Below are 12,523 nucleotides of genomic sequence, written 5' to 3'. Positions count from 1 at the left end.
TCTTCTTAGTTTGGTCTATGACCATCTTACTTGGTACTCTATAGTGGCTTCCCTGATTGTACATTTGTCAGTGGTTTTTAATCTATTATTCAAAGAATAGCCAGAAAGGGAGATCTTTCTAAATAGAAGCCAGGTTATATCCCTCTCCAAGTTAATACTTTTCAACAAATTTAAAAATAAAAACAACTTTTTTGGGGGAATAATTTCAAACTTGCAAAAATAATACAAAAGCAGTTCAGAGAACTCCAATATACCCCTTCCTGATATGCCCAGATTTAACATTTCATATTTTGCACATTTGTTCTATCATTCTTTCTGTATAGCTACCTCTATATCTCTTTCTTTCTTTTAAACATTTGAGGTTGCATGTATCATGCTGATTGAACACTTAATATATCCATGTATATTTCCTAAGAACAAGGATATTCACTTATGTAACTTCCTTAAGTACAGTTATCAAGATCAAGAAATTGAACATTGTTGTAAAACATACCGTCTATATTCCAATTTTTTCTGTTGTCCCAATACTGTCCTTTTGGGAATTTTCTCCTCCATTGTTAGATCCAGTCCAGGATTATATTTTGCATTTTATTGTCATTTTCTCTTTAGTCTTACTTTTTTAAAATTATGGAAACATATGTAGTACATCAGATTTCCTGTCTCAGCCGCATCCAAGCATACACTTCAGTGGGAACAGTCATATTCACAGTGTTGTGCTACTCTTACCAACATCCATTACTGAAACTTCTGTCTCCCAAACAGAGACCCTGCACCCATTATACATTAACTCCCCATTCCCTTTCCACCTCCCTCATGGTAACCTGTGCTCTACTTTCTGTCTTTATGAATTTACAATTTCTTATTATTTTATATAAGTGGAATCATAAAATACCTGGGTTTCTTGGTCTCATTTATTTCACTCAACATGCCATCTTTGGAGTTCATCCATTTTGTAGTGTGTTTCAGAATTTCAGTTCTTTTTATGGTTGAGTAATATTCCATTGCAAGTATATGCCACATTTTGTTTATCCATTCATCCATTGATGGACACTTGGGTTGCTTCCACCTTTTGGCTATTATGAATAATGCTATTATGAACTTTGATATACAAATATCTATTCAAGTCCCTACTTCAAATTTTTTTGTTTAAATACCGAAGAGTGGGATTGCCAGATCATGTGGTACTTCTATGTTTTACTTTTTAAGGTACTGCCAAACTGTTTTCCACAGCCCTCTCACTGGCTTTTCACTGCATTTATAATAAAAATATAATTTCCTTACAGAGTCCTAAAAGTTCTGTGATTTGATCGTTGTTTAATGTTTCTGACTTCACCTTACATCATCCTCACCTGTCTCCTCTGAGAGCCCCAGCTACACTGGCCTTCTTTTTGTTTCTTAAATATACCAACTCCACCAACTCTCTCTTATGCCATCTTTTCCTAGTGTTTTTGCCTTGTTGTTTCATTTCATCATTTAGGACTGAGTTCAAATATAGCTTCTTCAGAGAGGCCTTCCCTGCACATACTCTCCAAAACAGCATTTAAAAAATTCCTACCCATTCCCATTTCATTTTTTCACATCTTTGTATTCATTGCACTTCAGTCTGATTAGAATTCATTCATTCATTCAGCAAATATTTATTGAGCACCTGTTTATTGAGCATATGCCAGCCCTGTTTTAGGCAGTTTAGATACATCAGTGAACAAAAAGGGTAAAAGACAATCCCTGTTCTTATGCCTGATCTTAAACCCTGTCCAGTAGTAGGGTGGGGAGACACATAGTCCATAATAAACAAAATGTATAACCAAATTACATAGTATATTAGAAGGCGGAAAGTGTAATAGGCAAAAATAGAGTATGGTAATGGAGATAGAGATATCTGGATGGGGGTAAGGACAGGATGCATTTTAAAATATGGTGGTTATGGTACGCCTCATTGATTAAAGTAAGGTTTTTTTTTTTTCTTTTCCTTTTAGCTTCGGCACCAGTCAGCAAGGTAAATAAGCACTGCTTTTCTTCCAACTTTCATTCCACTTGGGGAAAAAAGAATATCATCATGTCAAACATTACGATTGACCCAGATGTCAAACCTGGTGAATATGTCATCAAGAGCCTCTTTGCAGAATTTGCTGTTCAAGCGGAAAAGAAAATTGAAATTGTAATGGCTGAGCCCTTGGTGAGTAGTGTTGAATTTTAAATCTGAAATATTTTCTTGACTTTCGTATTAATTGCTATTATACAAATTTTCCAAAGGAAATAATTTACTTGAAAAAAACATTAATGGATAGGATAGCAGTAAAGTAGTGATCTAGAAAGCTGTAATGCTTTTAGAATTTACTTTAATAAATAATTGCATGTAGATTATAAGAAGAACAAAAATGGACTTCACCAATGGGAAAGGAAGATCTAGGATATTCTGTAAGTTGATGATGTGACAGTAGCCAGATTTATAATAAACAAGTAAACATATGCTTAGACTTATAATACATACTTAGAGAAGGTGAAAAGTCCTCTGTCAATAGAGTCTGTGGTATGGAGGAGGAAAGAGAGAAGACTGCAAACAAATGTTTGAGTTAGATTGTGAAGAGTTGTGAATGCTGTTGTGATAGATAATACAGTGGTTGGACAGTAAGAAGAAGAGATTGAAGACAGATACTATTTAGCTACTGTATATAGTTTGGGTCGATATGAAAGAGGTCTTGAAGTAAGGCATTAATGGTGGAAATAGTTGCAGAAGAAAGAGAATTAACAGAAGTAGAATCAATAAAACTTGATGAGTAATTAAATGGATATAGGGTTTTAAGTGAAAAATAAGGGTTGAAGATGCTTTGAAGTGTTAGAAAAGTTGCTAATCTATTTACTTAGATAAGGATCATAGGAATATGATTGGGCTAGGAAAGGTGAATAAGATAATTTTTCCTTTGTGTATGTTAAGCTTGAGATACTGGTGATCCAACCATGTGAATTCTTTGATTGGTAATTGGAAATTTTTTTTGGAAATTCACAAGATAGTATGACTGGAAATACAGATTTTGACATGATTTATGTGAGGGTGATAGATTATTGGATTTGGAAATTTATCAGCCAGATCTTCAAGAGAGAGGTGTAGCAAGACAGTGCAACTTTAGGAAGTAACTTTGACAATAGAGGCCTTGGATTAGATTACACTTTGGGTTTAAAAGGAGTCGCTATGTCATATACCAAGATAACAGCATAGATTAAAAGTGGGATAATGGTGATAAGATGGAGGTAGAAGATGTAACAGCTGAAATTGACTTTTTCCTTACTGTAACTGCATTAGGTATAGAAACTTATCACCAATTTGAGACTCAAAAAATTTATTGTTTGTCTGAGGCCCAAAGCCTTTCAGTGGCAGAGCAAGGAGTCAAACAATCACACAGACTCCAGATCTTGAATGCTTACCCATTCTGCTATACTCCCTCAGAAGGAAGGGAGGAGAGTGGCAGAAGAGAGGAGAGGAGATGACGGAGATGTTTTTCTAGAAATGGAGAGAAGTTAAAGAAAGTATTGTTAAATGTTCTTTTCTTAGTGAAGTAGGACTGAACATTTGCTGACTGTGAAGGGGGTGAGTATGTACATGCTTGTGAGTGAGTTTCTTTCTGATCATTAAGTAGAAGAAACTACTCTGAGAAAAGCATCTATAAAATAATGTATTCTGGAGACTACTATGTAATAACAGACGAAAGATCATTAGCCAAAATGTACATTTAAAAACAATGCAGATCACTGTCTTCAATTTAAAATCATTCTGATTGCATTTCTATGTGATGATTGTTTTTGTGTCAGTACATATGTTTTCCCAACATATGTGTAAGATAAAGTTCTGTTTTTCGTAGGGATTATAAAAGCTTGTAGAGCTGAATTAATGATTACAAGGATGATTGTATATGTGCTTAACCTAGAAAAGGTTAATTTTCTTCGTTGACGGTCTGACTTCATGATAAATTGCTACACTAGCCTATCCTTAGCATTCAGTAAGAAAGGGAACCATTTTGTAAAAAAATACACATTTAAGAAAAGTTTATGGAAAATTTCAAACACTTATGGAAGTAGAGATTATAGTATAATAAACCTTCAGGACCCATCCATCACCTCACTTCCACAATTCTCAACTCACACAGCATATTTTAAAAACACTTTTATGTTTTATTTTATCATAAAATATTTTATTTCAGTACCATGTGGTTTATGTGGTCCTATCAGTTCACAAGTATTATATATTCTTTAAGGGATTTTAATTTTGAAATTCAAAGGTCCTAAAAGTAAAAGTATTAAAAATAAGATGAGGGTGAAATTACTTAACTTCACTGAGTCCATAAAATGGGAATTTCTTGTCTTCCTTATAGACATGTTATTTGATTAAATAAAGTGATACATGTACAGGTAGGTACTCAGTATATTTCATTCCTTTCTTACTCCCTTTCCTCCAATGCCATTGTCACTGTCATGTCTAGCCCATTGCAGTAGCCTTCTTACTGGTCAAGAAGTGGTCTCTATGTAAACTTTATACTTCCTTGCTCTCACTAGATTTTTCTTCATTCCAAACACAGATATTATCACTTTTCTACTTTAAAAATCGTATTAACTTTTCATTTGCCACAGAATAAATTCTCGTTTTTGGTAGGTCATTCCAGGTTCTTCGTAGTCTTGTTACAGTTTGCATAACTTCTGAGGATTCCCCTATCCTGATGTGTGTTATACTTGGATATTTTAAGAATCCTCTGTGTGCTCTTTTGCCTTGGTGTGCTTGCTCTTGATTTTCTCTCAATCTGAAGTGCTTACCCCCTCCCCCTGCCATTTAAATTCTGTTCATCCTTCCAAAATTCCCATATGTTCCCTGCGAAATAGTGATCCTCCTCCAAATTAAACAAATCTTTGTTTCTCCTTAATAATTTGTCCATACTCCATGGTTACAAGTGTCATGGTTAATTATTTACATGGTTATCTCCTCTGAAGTGAGTTACTTGATATCAGGAACCATCTTCCTATCTGCAGCTCTGACCTCAGTGCTAGGTACTTAGTAGAAGGTGCTTAGTAAAAGTTTGTATTTTAAGTTGAATTTAGTCTAAAGAAACGTTTCTGTGGTGTGTGCCCTTTTTTTTCCTAACAAAACACAGTTTCATTCTTCTAGCTAGAACTTCCATAGCTCTTTCAGAATAGTCTGATGCTGACTGTATTTCATTCATTCAACAGATAATTTTAGAGATGTCTGCTATATAATCTAAGATAAAATTATGAAAATATCATTAACAGTAGTGAACATTTCATCAGAAAAATGTTTCTATTTCATCATCACACATAGAGAGAAGAGATATCCCTTGTTATTCTTCCTCACGCGGTGGCCAGCCAAAACCAGTTGAAAGAATTCCCCATCATATTTTACAGATTTTACCCCATACACACCTCTATACCAATGTAGTTTCTTCTCATATGGATAGAGTTTCTGCCAATTTTGTTTTCCTGTATGCCAGCTCTGGGTAGATTGGAGAGCTATAGCATCACGATTGTATCTGTAACTCATAATATTCTTTGAAATTTGCTCTATAGCTATTGCTAAATTGTGCATTGTAAGTTATCACTTTTCTGTATATATATTTCACAGTAAAGAAATAACTGAAATTGTGGAGCTGTAACCCATAATATTCCTTGAAATTTGCTCTCTAACTGCTTGTTAAATTGTACTTTGAAAGTTATCACTGTTACGTATATATGTTAAATTCACAATTTAAAATGTTAAAAAAAAGAAAAGAAAAAAGAAAACATAATAAAAAAAATGCTAAGGAGGGCACAAGTTTTGAAGATTAGCTGAGCTTGACTTTTAGCCACATTTTCATTTCCATTTTAGAGGGAAGATTCAGGAAAGGCAATCATTGATCGAAACTGCAGTTTGCAAACTATGCAATTTAATACCTGAGATTCTTTCTTTCTAAAAGGAGATGGATCAATCCTGGGTAATGATCCAGGCATATCCAAGCTTAACTGTTAATCTATTAGATTGCCAATGACTAGAAAAAAAAGATAGAAAAGAAGGTTTTGAACACTTATCTGCTAATTGAGATCTTATATATTTGGGTTGGTCCCAGCATTTTTAAAAACCCTTTAATTGCCATTATATTTGGAAATAGGGTTTCTTCTCTCTTTATCATGACTTGTTTCCTCAAAATTGCAGTTTTCTGTTAGCTTTTGCCTCTCCTTACTTGTCTATTGTCTAATGTGTGTATATATTTATATATGTATAAATATGTATTTAAACTTTTTATTTTGAAATAATTTCAAATTTACTGAAAAGTTGCAGAAATAATACCAAGACCTCCAATATATACCTCCTCAGGCACCCATATTTATGAACTTTTAACGTTTTATTACATTTGTTATATCATTGTATTTGTCTGTCTGTCTATCTACTAAACGTTTTAGAGTGGGCTGTGTACATCATGCTGTGTGAACACATAATACTTCCACTTATATTTCCTAAGAAAAAAGATGTTTACTACGTAGCCACAGTAAGTACAGTTGTCAAGTTCAAGAATTTAAAGTTTGTATAAAGCATACAGTTTTTAGATCCAATTTTTTCAGTTGTCCCAATAATGTCCTTTGGGGCATTTTCTCCTCAATTATTAGATCCAGTCCAGGATCATGTATTGGATTTAATTGTCATTGTCTTTTGGTCTCTCTCTCTCTTTTTATGGTAACTTATATATATACATCGTAAAATTTCCTATCCCTAACACTCCCAAGCATACCCTTCAGTGGGATCAATCACATTAATGATGTTGTGCTACTTTCACCACCATCTATTACTAAAACTTTTCCATCCTCCCAAACAGAAACCCTGCATGCATTATACATCCACTCCCCATTTCCCGTGCCCTGTCCCTGGCAATCTGTACTCTATTCTCTTCCTTAATGAATTTTCATATTTTAGTGACTTCATGTAAGTGGAATGGTCCAGTGTCTGTTCTTTCTGTGTCTGACTTATTTAACTCAACATGATGTATTCAGGGTTCATCAGTCTTGTCACATTGTATCAGAGCATCATTCCTTTTTACAGTTGAGTAACATTCTGTTGTATGTATAATATTTTGTTTATGCATTCATCTGTTGATGAGGACTTGGGTTACTTCTGCCTTATAGCTATTGTGAATAATGCTGCTATGAACATCGGTGTACAAATACCTGTTTGAGTCATTTCTTTTGGTTATATACCTAGAAGTAGGATTGTTGGGTCATATGGTAATTGTATATTTAAACTTTTTGAGGAACTGTCCAATGGTTTTCCACACTGGCTACACCATTTTACATTCCCACCAATGATGTACAAGAGTTCCTATTTCTCTGCGTCCTTGCAGCATTTGTTGTTACCCATCTTTTTAATAATCACCATCCTACTGTGCATGAAGTGGTATTTCATGGTGGTTTTGATTTGTATTTCTGTAATGAGTAATGATGTTGAGCATCTTTTCATGTGCTTCTTGTCTATTTGTATATCATGGAGAAATGTCTATTTAATTCCTTTGCCCAATTTTTACTTGGGTTGTTTATCTTTTTCTTGTTGAGTTGTAGGAGTTCTGTATATATTTTGGATACTAAAGCCTTTTCAGTTATATTGCTTTCAAATATTTTCACTATCTTGATAATGTCCTTTGATGCACAAAACTTTGTAATTTTGATTAAGTTCATTTTATTTTTTTTTCGTTTGTTGCTTATTCTTTTAGTGTAAAGTCTCAGAATCCATTTCTTAGTTCAAATTGCTGAAGATATTTCCCTATCTTTTTCTCTAATAGTTTTTTAGTTTTAGCTATAAATTTAGGTCATTTGTGCATTTTGAATTACTTTTGTATATGGTGTGAGATAGGGGTCCACTTTTATTCTTTTTGCATGTGGTTATCCAGTTTTCTTGGCACCATTTGTTGAAGAGACTATTTTCCCCATTGAATGGACTTGGCACACTTGTGAAAATCAGTGGGCCACCTAAATGTTGAGGGTTTGCTTCTGAACTCTCAGTTTGATTCCATTGGTCTTTATGTCTGTCCTTATGCCAGTACCACACTGTTTTGATTACTGTAGCTTTGTAATAAGTTTGAAATCAGGAAATGGGAAGCATAGAATTTTGTTATTTTTGAAGATGTCTTGGGCTATTTAGGGTCCCTTGCCATTCCAGATGAATTTGATGATTAGTGTTCCATTTCTGCAAAGAAGGCTGTTGGAATTTTGATTGGGATGGCATTGGATCTGTAAATCACTTTGGGGGTGGTATTGACATCTTAATGATATGAAGTTTTCCAATTCATGAGCATGGGATATGTTTCCATTTATTGAGATCTTCTTTAATTTTTTTTCAGCAATGATTTGTAGTTTGCCCTCTCTAAGTTCTTTACATCTTTGGTTAAATTTATCACTAAATATTTTATTCTTTTAGTTGCTATAGTAAATGGAGTTTTTTTTTTTCCTGATTTACTATTCAGATTGTTCACCACTAGTGTATAGAAATACTACTGATTTTTGGATGTTGATCTTGTATGCTGTCACTTTGCTAAACTTGTTTATTAAGTCTAGTGACTTTATGTGGATTTTTCAGGATTTTCTTCATATAGGATCATGCCATCTGCAAATAGGGAAAGTTTTACGTCTTCTTTTCCAATTTTGATGCCTTTTATTTCTTTTTCTTGCCTAATTGTTCTGGCTAGAACTTCCAGTACAATGTTGAATAACGGTGACAGTGGGCATCCTTGTCTTGTTATTGATCTTAGACGGAAAGCTTTCAGTCTTTCACCATTGAGTATGATGTTAGCTGTGGGTTTTTCATATATGCCCTTTATCATGTTGAGGAAGTTTCCTTCTATTTCTAATTTTCTAGGTGTTTTTATCAAGAAATAGTGCTGGATTTTGTCATATGCCTTTTCTGCATCAGTTGAGTTGATCTTATGTGTTTTTTCCCCTTTATTCTATGTAGGAGGTGTTTTACATTAATTTTCTTATGTTGAGCCGTCCTTGCATATCTGGGATAAATCCACTTGATCATGATGTGTAATTATTTCAGTGTGCTGCGGGATTTGGTTTGCTGGAATTTTGTTGAGGATTTTTGCTTCCATGTTCATAAAGGGATATATTGGTCTGTTGATTTCTTTTCTTGTGGCATCTTTATCTGGCTAGGGTGATGTTGGCCTCATAGAAATGAGTTAGGATGTGTACTGTTATCTTCAATATTTTGGAAGAATTGAGAAGGATTTTTTTTTTTAACTGGAAAGATTATTATTTTTTAATTCAATTGTATTGAGATATATTCACATACCATACAGTCATCCAAAGTGTACAATCAGTTGTTCACAGTACCCTCATATAGTTGTACATTCATCACAATTAATTTTTCAACATTTTCATTACCACACAAAAAAATAAGCATAAGAATAAAAATACAAGTAGAAAAGAACACCCAAGATATCCCATCCTCCCATCCCTCTCTATTATTCATTTACTTTTTGTCCCCATTTTTCTACTTATCTGTCCTTACACTGGATAAAGGGAGTGGGAGCCACAAGGTTTTCACAATCTCCCAATCACACCATGTAAGCTATATAGTTATACAGTTGTCTTCATGAATCAAGGCTACTTGGTTGCAGTTCAACAGTTTCAGATATTTCCTTCTAGCTATTCCCAAACACTGAAAACTAAAAAGGGATGTCTATAATGCATAAGAACAACCTTCAGAATGTTCTCTTGACTCCATTTGGAATCTCTCAGTCACTGAAACTTTGTTTCATTTCCTTTCCCCCTTTTGGTCAAGAAGGCTTTCTCAGTCCCATGATGCAAGAACAAGGTTCATCCCTGGGAGTTATGTCCCATGTTGCCAGGGAGATTTATGCCCCTGGGAGTCATGTCCCACATCGTGGGGAGGGCAGTGAATTTACCTGCAAAGTTGGCTTAGAAAGGCCACATCTGAGCAACAAAAGAGGTTTTCTTGCAGCGAGTCTTAGGCACAATTATGAGTAGGTTTAGCCTCTCCTTTGCAGTAACAAGCTTCATAAGGCAAGGCCCAAGAGTGAGGGCTCAGCCTTCTAAATTAGTAGTCCCCAGTGCTTGTGAGAATATCAGTAGTTCCCCAGGTGGGGAAGTTTAATATTTTCACATTTTCCCCCAGTCCCTCAAGGGGATTTGCAAATACATTTTTATTCTCTGCCCAAATTATACTGGGATGTATCGGGGCTTCACACTAACCTGTACAAACCAACCCAATCTCACTCCCTATTCAAAGTTCCAAGTAATTAAGGTGTTTGAATAAACTAACCATACCAGTTAAATTATATAGTGTGCTACAGAAAATACAGATTTTGTACTGAATAAACAGCTCTTCTTTTGGTTTCACACGGAAATTGAAGTTTTAAAATGCTGTCAATATCGTCCTTTACCCTTTAGTCTGATTTATCTTAGTCCTAACCAAGTACATTGCGTTCGTATCTCTAATTGAAGTCTGATCTCTTTTTCAGCCTCTTTAACATTTTCTGGATGGGGTAATGCTGACATTCATAGCTGCTGAACTCTGGATGTGTATCATGTCACATCTCACAGATACTCGAAGTTCCAAGGACCAACCAGGTTATACACAAGAGCTCAGCATCTCAGAATTTAGAAACAGCCCTTAAAACTCAGGGATAGATGTAACTGCTGTAAGAGCAATCTAGGAACCTTTACCATAAGCCTTCCCCTGATAATCTGTGCTCTCAGATTCACTTCTCAGAGTTTTCACATTATAGTTAGTCCATATTGGTGAGGCATTATAATGTTTTTCTTTTCATTTCTGGTTTATTTCAGTCAACATACTGTCCTTATGGTCCATTCATCTAGTTGCATACCTCACAACTTCATTCGAGAAGGATTGGTTTTAATTCTTCTTGATGTGTTTGGTAAAATTTGCCAGTGAAACCACTGTTCCTGGACTTTTCCTTGCTGGGAGTTTTTTGGTTACTGATTCAATCTTTTTACTTGTTATTAGTATGTAAGATTTTCTATTTCTTCTTGAGTCAGTGTATAGTTTGTGTGTTTCTAGGCATTTTTGTGCATTTCATCCAGGTTATCTAATTTCTTGATGTAAAATTGTTCATAGTATCCGCTTATGATCTTTTTAAGTTGTGTTGACTCAGTAGTAATACCTACCTTACACCTCATTTTTGGTTTTAGTTATTTGTGTCCTTTCTTTTTTGTCAGTCTAGCCAAGGGGTTTGTCAATTTTATTGGTGTTTTAAAAGAATCAACTTTTTGTTTTATTGAGTCTCTCTGTTGCTCTCCACTGTACTCTTTATTTTCTTCTCTCTGCTCACATTGAATTTCGTTTATTCTTCTTTTCTAGATCCTCCAATTGTGAGGTTAGGTCTCTGATTTGCAAAGTGGCGTATGTCTACCATTACAGTATCATGTAGAATACAATCCCCAAAATGCCTGTGCTCCACCTATTCATCCCACCCTCTATGCCCCAATCCTCTGGCAAACACTGATCTTTTTACTTGTCTATGGTTTTTGTCTTTATGTGAATGTCCTATAATTGGAATCATAAAGTATGTGGCTTTTTTAGACTAATTCTTTCATGTAGCAATATGCATTTAAAATTCCACCACATCTTTTTGTAGCTTGATAACTCAATTTGTTTTATTGCTGAATAAAACTTTAATGTATGGATATACCACCTTTTTTTATCCATTCACCTAATGAAGGACATCTTGGTTTCTGTTTTTTGGCAATTATGACTAAAGCTGCCATGAACATTTCTGTGTAGGTTTTTGTATTATGGACATAAATTTTCAATTTAGTTGTGTAAATGCCTAGAATCCTGATTTCTGGGTTGTATGGTAAACCTGTGTGTAGCTTTGTAAGAAACTGCCAGACTGTCTTCCAAAGTGGCTGACTATTTTCCATTCCTATCAGTAGTGAATGAGTGTTCCTGTAGATCCACATCCTCCCTAGCATTTGGTGTTGTCGGTGTTTTTTATTTTAGCTGCTCTAAATAATGGTATTTCAGTGTTTTAATTTGCAGTTTCTTCAAAGTATCTTTTAAAATGCAAGTATAATTGTTACTCTCTTTCATAAAACCTTTTAATTACTTCCTAGTGTAATGTATGAAATTCTTAGGAAGCTTGAGCAGGTGCTGATGGTCTTGGTTCTACTTTCTCTTGTCACATCTTACCCTTTCTGTGCTAGCCACCCTCATCTTGTAGTTTTATGAGCAGTCTTTTGCTTCAGAATCTTTGCACATGCTGTTCCCTGCTTGAATTTTTTTTTGCTTGTGTGGCAGTTTTGTATGGTTTATTTCCACACATCCTTCAGATAAAAGGCCAAACATCCATGTGATTTAGAAATTCTTCCTTACCTTTACTAGATGCTTTCCCTTAGTTGTCTCAGAGCATCCTATGTTTTTCTTTCCAGCGGTCCTCAGTTTGTAATTATGTTTTGATAGGACTATTTGGTTACTGTCCATCTCCCTCACAGCATCGACTCCATGATGGCATTGACC

At 34.8% G+C, this 12,523-nt stretch overlaps 1 protein-coding gene across 8 annotated transcripts in view; it reads left to right on the top strand.

Annotated features, from left to right (window-relative positions):
* FRYL (FRY like transcription coactivator) overlaps window positions 1–12,523 on the top strand; it is a 289,611-nt gene that overhangs the window by 108,183 nt on the left and 168,905 nt on the right. For all 8 annotated transcript variants that reach the window (XM_037829764.1, XM_037829770.1, XM_037829766.1 and 5 more), the window contains one exon: window positions 1,977–2,176. In XM_037829764.1, the coding sequence (XP_037685692.1) occupies window positions 2,057–2,176 (120 nt within the window). In that variant the 5' untranslated portion in view covers window positions 1,977–2,056. The remainder of the gene's footprint in view (window positions 1–1,976; window positions 2,177–12,523) is intronic.

This window comes from Choloepus didactylus, chromosome 3, assembly GCF_015220235.1.
Source record: "Choloepus didactylus isolate mChoDid1 chromosome 3, mChoDid1.pri, whole genome shotgun sequence".
Taxonomy (NCBI): domain Eukaryota; kingdom Metazoa; phylum Chordata; class Mammalia; order Pilosa; family Megalonychidae; genus Choloepus; species Choloepus didactylus.
This window is presented reverse-complemented; position numbering and strand designations above follow the sequence as displayed.